This window comes from Tripterygium wilfordii, chromosome 17 (assembly GCF_013401445.1).
Source record: "Tripterygium wilfordii isolate XIE 37 chromosome 17, ASM1340144v1, whole genome shotgun sequence".
In the NCBI taxonomy this organism is placed as follows: Eukaryota; Viridiplantae; Streptophyta; class Magnoliopsida; order Celastrales; family Celastraceae; genus Tripterygium; species Tripterygium wilfordii.
Genome location: NC_052248.1, coordinates 672480 through 684676, shown reverse-complemented (window position 1 = coordinate 684676; position 12197 = coordinate 672480). Strand labels below are relative to the sequence as shown.

The window sequence follows — 12197 nt, the reverse complement described above, 5'->3', positions numbered from 1 at the left end:
ATAGGCAGCTTTAATTTCGATTCCCTTATCAGTCTAATTCCTTTCTATGTCCAAATAACTTCTCCACGTCTTTCTGAGTTATTCTAATGGATCATGCTTCATATCAGTTGAACTTAGCAAATTTTTGATTCATTGCTCTGTGTAAAGAGAACATAACAGAAAACAAAAAATTCTCCGAAAAATGGAGCACTCTATAATTTTTACAAGATTAAAACTCTTCCGGTGGAGGATAGTTCAGATCAAGATTTAAAATCCTCCTCGGCTGTCCATCAACCACAGATGAAGAATCAGAGGACTCACTTTGGGCCCCACCCGTCGCCCTTCCTTTCAACCCCGAACTGCTCTGGGTCATCCATTCCGGCTGAGCACGAATAGCATCTAAATGCCACGCCGGCTGAGCACGGGCACCCGCCGGTGGAACCGACTCGGGTGTCTCCATTGTGCCGCTATCACTCGGACTACGATAACCGTCACCGGAAACTTGAACAAGCGAAGGAAAATTGGTTCTAGCCCTGTAACCGCGAAACTCTCGAGCCGCCTTATCGTAGGCTCTCGCGGCTTCCTCAGCCGTATTAAATGTTCCAAGCCAAACACGACTCTTCTTGGCCGGATCACGAATCTCCGCTGCGTAACGTCCCCACGGCCTCTTCCTCACTCCCCGAAAATGCGGCTCCTGCACCTTATTAGTCTCGTTAGGCCTCACTCGTCTGATACCAGCCATATCGTATTGGTTATAGCGGTGGTGGCGATTTGGAGGAATAGTGGGGTGAAATGGGTGGATTTATAGGATCGGGATGGAGAGATTAGGATGTGGTCGTGAATGTAGTCAACGTGTATTTTAAGTTTTAGACTAAAGATAATGTGGTCTTGGTTACGTAGCAAAAGGGATTTTCGAGACGACCTGTGTGAGAGTATGGATTAGCCGGGTTTGGTTATTCGAAAATGATAAACAATGAGCACGTAGAATCCAAATGAAATCATAGACTTCACATATCCCCTACGATATACATAAAATTATATGCATACAATTCAATATATGACATAACTAGGATAATAATTGTTGAGATCATTACAATAATAATGGTTTATTATTACGATTAAATTTTGAGTTATAGTTCTCACGTCGAACAAGGACCCTTTAATAATATGCATTTCAATAATGCTAGAGATATTTCTGTGATGGTTATTACTGAGATCTTTATTATTTTTGTATGCATTTAGTCTGTTTACCAGTGTGAAGTGTATTGTACAATTTAATAAACAAACTTGATGCATGTGATTAAAACTACGAAATGACAATTCCAATGACCCTTAACCCCCCTCTCACGCCAAAATTTTAGTGAGGGAAAGGAATAGTATTTATGAGACCAACACGTGTCATTGTCTCGCGCTTGACGCGCTCATGAGCAATAAGCCAATAACTACTGCAGCCGTATTGCTACCATGAAGTCACTTGTCCAAGTGAAATTAACGGATTAGATTCTTCTAATTTTGTAACTCTATTTTTAGTCACGTTTTAAATTTATTTTTCTCATTTTGTTTTAGGTTTGGCAACAAAGATATTGCGCCAGTAAGACGGGTTAATACAATTTTTTATCACTGAAAGATTTTGGATTTTCTATTTTAGTAATTGAATGTTCAAATATTTCAACATGATCACAAAAAATTATAATATATTTCAATATCATCATTATTGTAGTGTTTAACTGTTTCAATATGGTAACCAAAAGTTACTAGAATGAAACATATTATTATTTTTAGTGACCATGTTAAAACATATGAACATTCAATGACCAAAATGAAAAATATTTCAATGACCAAAAGTTGTATTAACCCCCAATAAAACTTGTGTATTTGTTCTCATATTTTTCACAACCTTGATCTCTCTCGTTCTTGATTATCAAACAAGTACAATGAAACAAATCTACTATAATTTAGAATATAATTAAATTTTATTCATGGGTATGAATCTCATTCAATTCGTTACCAAAAGAGGTTATCCTTCAATTTTTGTCATGAATGAAGATGACATATCATATTGTACTTGATCTTCTTTTGACTTTCCAAAAACCAACTTTATTAGTAAAGAAGAACAAAACTTCAAAACCATTACTATTAGTATGTGGTTCGGTGATTGGATGTGTTTTTGGTAAGAATATTACTATTAGACATAGCCCATAGGTATGTGTTATAGTTTCATATAACATGACGAATTCGAAACAAGCACAGATATCTGCGCATAAGAACTCATTAACACAAAGTTCAGCATCCTGCAAGGAACAAAACATAACCTTCCAATACAATTGTTCAGAATTATCGATAAAATCAAATTGATCGATAATTGAATCGAACGATCGATTAATTTTAAAAAAGTTACATATTTTTTCAAAGAATCGATCGATGATCAAAATAATTCGATTGATTAGTTAATTAGATTAATGTCAAAAAACGGAAGACAAAGACTAACCGTAACCAATCGTTTTCACCTCTACCTTCAAAGTCCCAACGCGTCTACAATCGTATTGTCATGGAAATGTGTTGAAGCCGCCAAGAAAGTATTAACTTATTAAAATATCTGGAGGGCCTACTAAGCCCATTTTCATCATGTTTTGATGGCCCACTTAGTTAATGACTTTTTAGATCATGAAGAATCAGAGTCACATATGATCACTGTTCACTGAGTGTTCAGTACAACCAGAGAAAGTCAAAGATGGAGAACGGAGCAAAGAAATTTAATTTTCAGGCGACGCAACAATCGAAACCGGCGTCGGCCATCACCGTTCGGAAAGCCCTTACCACGTTAACGGAGAACCTCAACAAAGATGACCGCAGAACAACCATAGCTCTCGGCGCCGGTGACCCTTCCTTGAGTAGTTGCTTCCGAACTACTAGTGTTGCCGAAGATGCAATCGTTGATGCAGTTCGATCGGCTACGTACAACTGTTACGCACCAACTGCAGGTCTTCTTTCTACCCGGAGGTACCGTATTTTTCTTGAGTTCTGATTTCATTGCCATCAGTGAAAAAACGTTTGTCAGAGTATTCATTTCGTTTCAGCACTCATACTTCAAATAAATTTTAGATCAATAACTTGGACAACAAATGAAGAAATTTAATTGAATTTGGATGTTAACTTCTAATTGCAGCGCTGTTGCTGATTATCTCAATCGAGATCTCACGGACAAGCTATCACCAGATGATGTGTTTGTCACACTGGGTTGCAAGCAAGCAATTGAGGTTATAATATCAGTTCTTGCACGTCCTGGAGCCAACATTTTGCTTCCAAAACCTTGTTGGCCGTTCTATGAAGCTCGAGCTGCAGCTAGCAGTCTCGAGGTTCGCCATTTTGATCTTCTTCCTGAAAGAGATTGGGAGGTTGATCTTGAAGCTGTTGAGGCTCTTGCTGATGATAACACCGGTGCCATGGTTGTCATCAATCCTGGGAATCCTTGTGGTAATGTCTATAGCCATGAACACTTGAAGAAAGTATGTTGAATCCCTTTTATTTCTTTTGATTTTAGTTATATCTCTCTTTAGTTTGTTAGATGAAAATATATGAACTACTACTGCTTTAACGAACATAAATTGATCCTTGAAAGAGGTGTAATGATTTATAAATCCTGTCTTTATCTACAAGTATTGTTGTCTGTTTACTTTGTAAGAGAAGTTGGTTTTATTACTTACTTACAGTCTTATCGGTTGCTAATGGCACTATATATTGCATACATTTTAGATTGCAGAGACAGCTAGAAAACTTGGTATTTTTGTTATCAGCGACGAAGTCTATGGCCATCTTGCATTCGGGAGTAATCCATTCGTGCCAATGGGAGCATTTGGCTCAATTGTGTCTGTCATTACGCTCGGCTCTATATCAAAAAGATGGGTTGTTCCTGGTTGGCGACTGGGTTGGCTCGTCACAAATGATCCCAACGGCATTCTTCAAGAAAGTGGGGTTAGTTTTCCTTCTCTTTCAATATAAGGATTGATGATCTTTAATTGTTCACTAATTGACGAGTAATTTTTGCCTTCTTATTTTTCGATTAATGGTATTTGGATTAGAAAATCTACCTGTCCATCAGAGGCTTGCAAAAACGACATTGTTCTTCTAATAGTTCTGTTTTGTTATTCTCAAAAGACTTGCGATAATAACTTGGTTCTTCTTATGGTTCTGTTTTATACCTTTTCAGATAGTTGAGTCCATCAAGGGCGCTCTTGATCTCATTGCTGATCCTCCAACGTTCATTCAGGTTTGTGATTCAAGATATGAGCCATAGCTCAGTAAAGCCCACAGGATAAATTGTTAATAGTTGCAGTATTAAATTGTAAATGACTATGTACATCGGTTAAAACGACTTGGTTCCCGCCCTTCTATGCCTTATATTTATCTCATTCAAAAAACAACAAGAAAGAAGTTGTATTAGAGCTAAGTCTAAGAGTCTTAAGGTTTGAATCCAAACTCCTGGAACGTCTATATAATATTTTGGTAAATTTTGCAAAAATATCTTTTATTTTCCAATCTGCAAAGGACTTCATTAATTTGCAATTTACTAGATCGTTTTGTGGGAAGCAAACAGTGTTTTCTATCCTTTTCAATGTTGCACATACTGTAAGTAGTCGTTTGAAACTCCAAATGGAGATATCGACCATTAAGCATATATGCATGTGTGGTTTGTCTATTCTATTGAAAATAAAACAGATGGTTTTCATGTTTTAGGGGGCAATTCCTCAAATCCTTGAGAATACGAAGGATGATTTCTTTTTGAAGATAATTAACCTACTGCGAGAGGCTGCAGATACTTGTTATGATCAAATTAAGGAGATCCCTGGCATTACTTGCCCAAAGAAACCAGAAGGGTCCATGTTTCTAATGGTATGCTCCCTCTATATAACATCTGATGTTGTTTGATCCCTCCTCTCCCCACCTGCTGGCCCAAATGTGCGTTAGTTTTAATCTTTCACTATTAAAGAAGATATTCCCAGTTAGAAGTTTTGATTGTAGGTGAAACTTAACTTGTCACTGCTGGAAGGCATTGCTGATGATATGGACTTTTGTCTTAAATTGGTTCAAGAAGAATCAGTCATCATTCTACCAGGTACAGTCTCTCTCCCTTACACTTGCTTGGAATACATTGAGCTAGGGGTAGCATTTAATTTAAATTGTTCTTGCAATTCTCTGAAAGATTAGTTGCCAATAAATAAATAAACTCCGAACATGCCTTGCAGGTATTACTGTGGGAATGAAGAATTGGTTACGTATAACCATCGCTACCGATCCCTCAACCCTGGAAGAAGGACTTGAGAGAGTGAAGACCTTCTGCCTCAGGCATTCCAAGAAGTAATAAACCTCATACGGAGTTAAACCAGCTGTGTCAATTAGCAATCAGTTATGGGTTGATTGTTTGCACTAGAATTACTAGCCACTTGAATGAATAATGAGATCCTCCCTTCATGTTATTGCTATTCAATCAAGAGTTGAGGCATAGCATCAACTGGAAACTATATGAGTTGATCTCCATTGGACTTGAAGGTTTGAGTTCCTTTTCTTGAATGTAGTTGAACTCGAAAACAATGGGATGTCATGAGTTTAAGTCTCATGGATGTTTCAATTATCACAATTTGTAAGATGAGGTCTTGCTTAGCCAAGTGTGTACGAATGTCATTCTCCGTTATCTCCAGCATTGGACCTTGATCCAGGTTTCAACTAGTTCATGAGAGTTGAGGGGTTTGCCAGTTGTCTGGTGGGTGGGTTCCATGTTCCCCAAAAAAGTAGTTCAACTTGAAAACAAGTTTATTGGAGCATTTGCAAGTTAATGCCGTTACTTAACTGGTGAGGGTGAAGTGATCAAAAAGACAACCACAACTAGGCAACTACAATACTTTTACAAATTTTTCCCCTTGGTTACGACCTAATAATCTGATCAAAACATGACCTTGAAAGAGTGACGTTGCAACTATTGAGAAGTTCTAATCTGTCAGTAACGTCTATTTTGTTGCCTGTATTTGAGGCTGTGGTCATGAGTTTTTGACCAAAATAACACTTTCTATGCAATTAAATACCTATATAAGACTAGTACCAAATTTATTATTAATATAGCATTCTATGCTAATACAATATTTTTACAATCACGTCAGTGTAAATGACGTGAGTGTTTTTTCCCTGATCTTCTTGCAGTCGGTGTAGAATCACGAAGTTGAGAGCCCCAAATAGATGACTGATTAATCTCAGTGCCCTCACCTCCTCATGATTTGCAAGCAACCTCCACGTATCAAAGCTTTGAAAGCAGGTTGCCCATGTGTCTAATAGAGGAAGCTCTCATCTCTATACATTCACACGTCTCAATTTCTCTTACTTGATCATCTCCACTTTGTAATCACTCATCATGCTATTAAAAACCCCAAAAATACAAGAATCATATCATCCCAAAAAACCCTACAAGAATTGAGTACAGTTTCAACAAATCCATCTCTCGGTGTCTGCTTCGAGAAGACATTTTTGCTCTTTTTTTTTCTGAATTTTTCTGGGATTTGTTGGGAGGCTAAGAAAAAGAGGAGATCTGCCGATATGGTGTTTTCACAAGTAAACGGATACGCAAAAGTTGTTTCAGACATCAAAGTGTGGAAAATTGGGGATACGCACACATCAAAGCGATTTGGGATTGAAGAGAGGTGGTGCTGATGGGGACTGAGAAGGTGATGAATGGGCGGAGTGAAGGTGAAGGATAATAACGCTTTGTGATTTGCGTGATTGGTATTTTTTAACGAATGATGCAATTTGCAACGGCCTGATTGAACAACAAACATTCGTCATTATGAATGACGTGATTGTAAAATATATAAACTAATCACGCCAATTGATTAATCGAATTGACGTGGAATGGTATATTGGTAATAAATTTGGTATAGTGTTCTATGAGTATTTGTGATTTACGTGATTGATATTTTTTTAACCAATAATACCGTTTGTAACGGTCTGATTGAACAACAAACATTCGTCATTATGAATGACGTGATTGTAAAAAATATATACTAATCATGTCAATTGGTTAATCGAATTGACGTGGAATGTTATATTAGTAATAAATTTGGTATTGTGTTCTATGAGTATTTACTTGTAACAAGAGTGTTATTTTGATCGAAAACTCTTGTGGTCATTGTCGTTACTTTATTTGGTAAAAGTTTAGTTTTTTCACAAACTTGTGGTCATTGTCGTTACTTTATTTGGTAAAAGTTTAGTTTCTTATTTTGTGAAAAGACAAGTAAGATTTGGTATTCTTCTTCCATGGTTGTAGTTATGGTTAGATACCAAACATGATCTTCTTACCACTGTTTTGGTCTTTTTCTTCTTCTGTTTCTTAACTTTGTTTGTGCCTTACCAAAAAAAAAAAAGAGTAAGATTCGGCCTTCACATGAAACTAGAAACATGTTTCTAAGAAAGGCAATATGTAGAAGTTTCCTTTTCAATTGAATCCAACAAAAACAATCCAAACTCATAAAACAGGATTTCAAAGAAAGAAAGGCAATTTGTTACGAACCAACCAATTCAAAGGTGATTAATTAAAAAAATCCTACTTTTTTTTTTATATTTAAAAATGAGAATTTAGATATATATCATATCAAAAATATTTTATTATCATTTTCACCAAATTTGAGGTTTGCCTATTCTTTCATTCTCTTATTATCATCATCATTAGTATTATTTTATCTACACCCTACAAAAAAAAATTAGGTGATCCCAATTCATTTATGAAATAAACCACTCATTTAATATATTGCCATGCAATTATTCCACATCCAGAGTCCAAACACAACCAAACAGGAAAAAAAAAATTAAAACAAATAATCATTATTATTATTATTTTAAGAGAAATACTATCCATTGTCCTTAAGATCAATGGTCTTTTGGAGTTCGAAAAACATGTATTTTCAGTGTTTACAAAAAGTCTAGGTCGTCCCAATTCATTTATGAAATATAAACCACTCATATCCATGCCATGCAATTATTCCAAACTCCAAACACAGCCAAACAAAAAACAACTTAAAACTAATAATAATAATAATGATAATAATAATTATAATGATAATTAAAAAGACCTTAGGGGTATCGCCTAACTCCTACCATTGCTATAAAAAGCTACTCAACCTTGTTCCGCCAGAGAGAGAAAGAGAGCGAGAGATGGAAAAAGGAGGGAAGAACTGGAATTTTCAGGCGACTCAATCCCAAGACATGAGCAATGCTTCCGCCATCACTGTCCGAGCAGTACTCAACAAGCTAATGGGGAATCTCAACAAAGACGATCACAGGCAGATTATACCCCTCGGCCACGGTGACCCCTCGGCGTTTCCTTGCTTCCGCACCTCTATCGCCGCCGAAGATGCCCTCGTCGACGCTCTCAGATCGGCTAAATATAATCGCTATGCGCCCACAGTTGGTCTTCTTCCTTCCAGAAGGTACGGCTACTCTGAATTTCGTTTTCAATTTGTTTTGTTAATTTAAGATGAACTTATTTCCATCGACGCGACGGTGTGCTGTTTGTTTGTTTGCATATGGGGATTGCTTGATTTCTGGATTCTGGTTCTGGACTTTTTTTTTGATGGAACAAAGAACTTACACATGCAAGATACTCACAGACATGCCACAACACACACTCACAAATATACACAAATCAGCTGCCGCAAACACACACTCACAAATATACACAAATCAGCTGCCGCAGGATTCGAACCTTCACACCGTGGGTAGAAATACACGAATGGTTAGGGCCAGCTGCTGCTGAGCTGACAACCGGCGTGTTTCTGATTCTGGACTTGAGAAAAGGTTAAGGCCATTGTATGGGCCTGCTATTCAGGCCCGGTGAGTTCTTAGAGCCCAAATAGTCCCAAAAAGGCATTTGTTCCACCACTATTGTTTGAAATTTTGAATAATGTAGAAAGAAAAAGGAAAAAGTGATGAATATGACTTGAGCTATGAATACCACTGAACTTTGAATGAATATTCTCGATCTCTTTAAGCTTATTTGTTTCATATGGTAGGATTCCAGAGGGGTAGACATAAATTGTTCTCAGTAATTGATGATGCTAAAATAAATATATTAATGTTTACCATCCCAATACCTTTTGCGGCTTTGCCCAACATCAAACTCAGTGTCTGCTTTGTTAAGACAAGCTTGATGATAAATGGTATAATGAAACACACCTCTGTTTTTTTCTTCCTAATTTCGAAGCTTGGATGTATTTTAAGCTAATAATATGTGATAGATATCAAAAGCAATATTGGGTCAAGAGCTCTTGTACCGGAAAAGCACAACTTTATCTAACGGCAATTGGTTCTAAACTCTAATTGCAGGGCTATTGCAGATCATCTCAATATTGACCTCCCATACAAGTTATCGCCGGATGATGTGTATATTACACTTGGATGTACACAAGCCATTGAAATCGCCATAACAGCCCTTTCCCGCCCTGGTGCCAACATTTTACTTCCAAAACCTGGCTTCCCGTATTATGAAGCTCAAGTGGCAGTTAGATGTCTTGAAGCTCGCCATTTCAATCTTCTTCCTGAAAGTGGTTGGGAGGTTGATCTTGAAGCTGTTGAGGCTCTTGCAGATGAGAACACAATTGCCATGGTTATCATCAACCCTGGAAATCCTTGTGGCAATGTGTACAGTTATGAACACTTGAAGAAAGTACGTTGAACTCATTTTCTTTCTTTCATCTTAGTTATAATTCTCTCTTGAGAAAGGCTGGAACCGCTTTGACAGATGTAATTGCGTCCTTCTTATTCAATGCAAGATTGATGGCTTTGTTACATAATTACAGCTCTATTTTCTGCTTATGGCCTTGCCTTTTATGCAAAATTTAGATTGCGGAGACAGCCAGAAGGCTTGGTATTCTGGTCATTGCCGACGAAGTGTATAACCATCTTGCATTTGGCAGTAACCCATTTGTGCCAATGGGAACATTTGGATCAATAGCGCCTGTTCTTACACTCAGCTCTATATCGAAAAGATGGATTGTTCCTGGTTGGCGGCTGGGTTGGCTTGTCACTACTGATCCCAATGGCATCCTTCAGAAAGCTGGGGTTAGTTCTGTCTGATCTCTCCTAATCTATGGATTTGATGAGCCTTTTTTGTTCCATAATTGACCGGCAACTTATACCATAATGGTTCAAAAGTCAAAACGTATTTCTTTTTAATCAGAGCAACTATGATTGCATCATGAACTTGAAATATTAGCTTTTCTAATGGTTCTGTTTGTTCTTCTCAGATAGTTGAGTCCATCAAGGGCTCTCTCGACCTCACTGCTGATCCTGTGACCTTCATTCAGGTTCGTGAGTTTAGAATCCTAACTCCTCGGGCTTCGTATAAAGTTATATATAATATGATAAGCTTTGGGATACATCTCTAATTTCATGGGAGTATCTTTTGCATTGGCATTTGGACGAAACTCTAGACTTTTTGAATTTTGGTGAATATATTTTTTTAGAGTGAAATTTTGGTGAATATATTATTTCCACTATAGAAGCAATGCAACTGTATCATCTGCTCTCTGCTTTACTTCAATGGCACTGCTTTTGTCCTTCTACTGATATTTTTCTTTTGTTTCTTTTTTAAAAAGGAAAAAAATAGTATTTTCTTTAGTAATGTTCATAGTCATTTGGCTCATTTAAGCTTTAATTCCAAACAATTTAGGGTGGTCACTTGAATTCCACAAAGAAATGGTTCTCATAAATGCTCTCTATTGGATTCATTTCCTTAGAGTTTTGTAAAATTTCATGCTGATTGTCAAGTGTGAACCTACTGCCCCCTCGTGCGGCCTTGGGATCGACTGTTTTACCATGCGGTTTTATACTGTCTTTTTTAGTGTGCATATTTCTATTGTATTGTTTGTGCTCACAGCTTCAAATGGAGAGATCAACCGATGAGCATATATGTATTATTTTCTTGTTTTAGGGGGCAATTCCTCAAATCCTTGAGAATACGAAGGTTGATTTCTTTTCAAAGATAATTGGCCTACTTAGAGAGGGTGCAGACACATGTTGGGATAAAATTAAGGAGATCCCTTGCATCACTTGCCCAAATAAACCAGAAGGATCAATGTTCGTAATGGTATGCTTGTCATATGGCCCACTTTTTTTTCTCTGTTTTTCCTTTTTTAAGGCCAGTTACACATCAATATTTATATTGTGACTATAATTATCTCAATTGGGAGTTCTGGTTGTAGGTTAAACTGAATGTAGCACTACTGGAAGACATCGACGATGATATGGACTTCTGTCTTAAACTGGCTCAGGAAGAATCAGTCATTGTTCTACCCGGTAGGAATTCTCTATCTGAAACTAGCATAAGCATTACAATCACATCACACTAATAAATAGAGGGTGCTCTTCATTGTTTTCTTTTTTCTTGCACTTAAAGATTAGTTGCTAATTTAACACGACACTCTTAACATCTCTCGCAGGAATAGTTGTGGGATTGAGAAATTGGCTCCGAATAACTTTTGCTATTGAGCCTTCAGCCCTGGAAGATGGCCTTGAGAGAATGAAGGCCTTCTACTTCAGGCATGCCAAGAAGCAAGCAATGAACTCTATCCAGACTTAATCAAGTGGAATCAATCAATGGATTGTTGATTGATTGTGGTTAGATCTACGAGTCAGTTTAAGTAATTATGTAATAAAATCCTCCCATGACATGCTATTGCGTTTCAATTGAAAGTTGAGGCAGTGCAAGGGGTGGTGGTGTAGTGAAGAAATCTGTTGCAGATAAGATTGCCAAATCAATTAAACTATTTATTAAGCTTTGCACCTGTTAAAATGCATCTATTGTGTCCTATGCTATCCTGGAAGTAGTCCTATGTCATCTTCTGTATGTTTAAATCAGTCAATGTGTATTTTCATAATAAAATAATGGTTGGTTTGGTTGCAATATGTTTGTATTTAAAGGCGATTATGATATGCCGGGTGCAGTGTACGGGTCCAGGGATTTACTCCACAGGGAGCGGTACGGGGTTTGGGGGTTTACTCCACAGGGAGAGGTACCAATACGCAAATCATGTCCGGGGGTTTACTCCATCGGGGTTTGCTTATAAGCCCATGAACAAGCCCAACGTTCAGCTTTTGGAACCCAACTCCTGTATTTTGGGCCGGTAAAGGAACCCAAGCACCAACCGAAGAAAGTCACAAAGCCCAATGAGCCTCTTAAG

At 37.4% G+C, this 12197-nt stretch overlaps 3 protein-coding genes across 3 annotated transcripts; 2 read left to right on the top strand and 1 right to left on the bottom strand.

The window, feature by feature from the left end:
• Positions 1-103: 103 nt before the first annotated feature.
• LOC119982883 (ethylene-responsive transcription factor 4) lies at positions 104-813 on the bottom strand. Its single transcript, XM_038826474.1, has one exon. The coding sequence runs from the start codon at positions 719-721 to the stop codon at positions 209-211; it is 513 nt and encodes a 170-aa protein (XP_038682402.1). The 5' UTR covers positions 722-813; the 3' UTR covers positions 104-208.
• Positions 814-2654: 1841 nt separating this feature from the next.
• LOC119982006 (probable aminotransferase TAT2) lies at positions 2655-5646 on the top strand. Its single transcript, XM_038825153.1, has 7 exons — positions 2655-2979; positions 3146-3485; positions 3733-3951; positions 4187-4246; positions 4714-4869; positions 4999-5092; positions 5223-5646. Exons 1-7 carry the CDS (start codon positions 2711-2713, stop codon positions 5336-5338), a joined length of 1254 nt encoding a protein of 417 aa, XP_038681081.1. The 5' UTR covers positions 2655-2710; the 3' UTR covers positions 5339-5646.
• A 2493-nt stretch (positions 5647-8139) lies between these two features.
• On the top strand, positions 8140-11920 carry LOC119981760 (probable aminotransferase TAT2). The gene is made up of 7 exons (XM_038824879.1): positions 8140-8447; positions 9343-9682; positions 9859-10077; positions 10263-10322; positions 10949-11104; positions 11220-11313; positions 11457-11920. The coding sequence occupies exons 1-7, from the start codon at positions 8173-8175 to the stop codon at positions 11594-11596; spliced, it is 1284 nt and encodes a 427-aa protein (XP_038680807.1). The 5' UTR covers positions 8140-8172; the 3' UTR covers positions 11597-11920.
• The last annotated feature ends 277 nt before the right edge of the window (positions 11921-12197 follow it).

Excerpts from the sequence above, each read along its gene's own strand:
- LOC119982883 (XM_038826474.1), bottom strand. The coding sequence starts at position 721 with ATGGCTGGTATCAGACGAGTGAGGCCTAACGAGACTAATAAGGTGCAG.
- LOC119982006 (XM_038825153.1), top strand. The coding sequence starts at position 2,711 with ATGGAGAACGGAGCAAAGAAATTTAATTTTCAGGCGACGCAACAATCG. Across the intron at positions 4,247-4,713 it reads ATCCTCCAACGTTCATTCAG|GGGGCAATTCCTCAAATCCT; the intron begins GTTTGTGATTCA and ends TTCATGTTTTAG. Across the intron at positions 5,093-5,222 it reads ATCAGTCATCATTCTACCAG|GTATTACTGTGGGAATGAAG; the intron begins GTACAGTCTCTC and ends CATGCCTTGCAG.
- LOC119981760 (XM_038824879.1), top strand. The coding sequence starts at position 8,173 with ATGGAAAAAGGAGGGAAGAACTGGAATTTTCAGGCGACTCAATCCCAA. Across the intron at positions 11,105-11,219 it reads AAGGATCAATGTTCGTAATG|GTTAAACTGAATGTAGCACT; the intron begins GTATGCTTGTCA and ends TTCTGGTTGTAG. Across the intron at positions 11,314-11,456 it reads ATCAGTCATTGTTCTACCCG|GAATAGTTGTGGGATTGAGA; the intron begins GTAGGAATTCTC and ends CATCTCTCGCAG.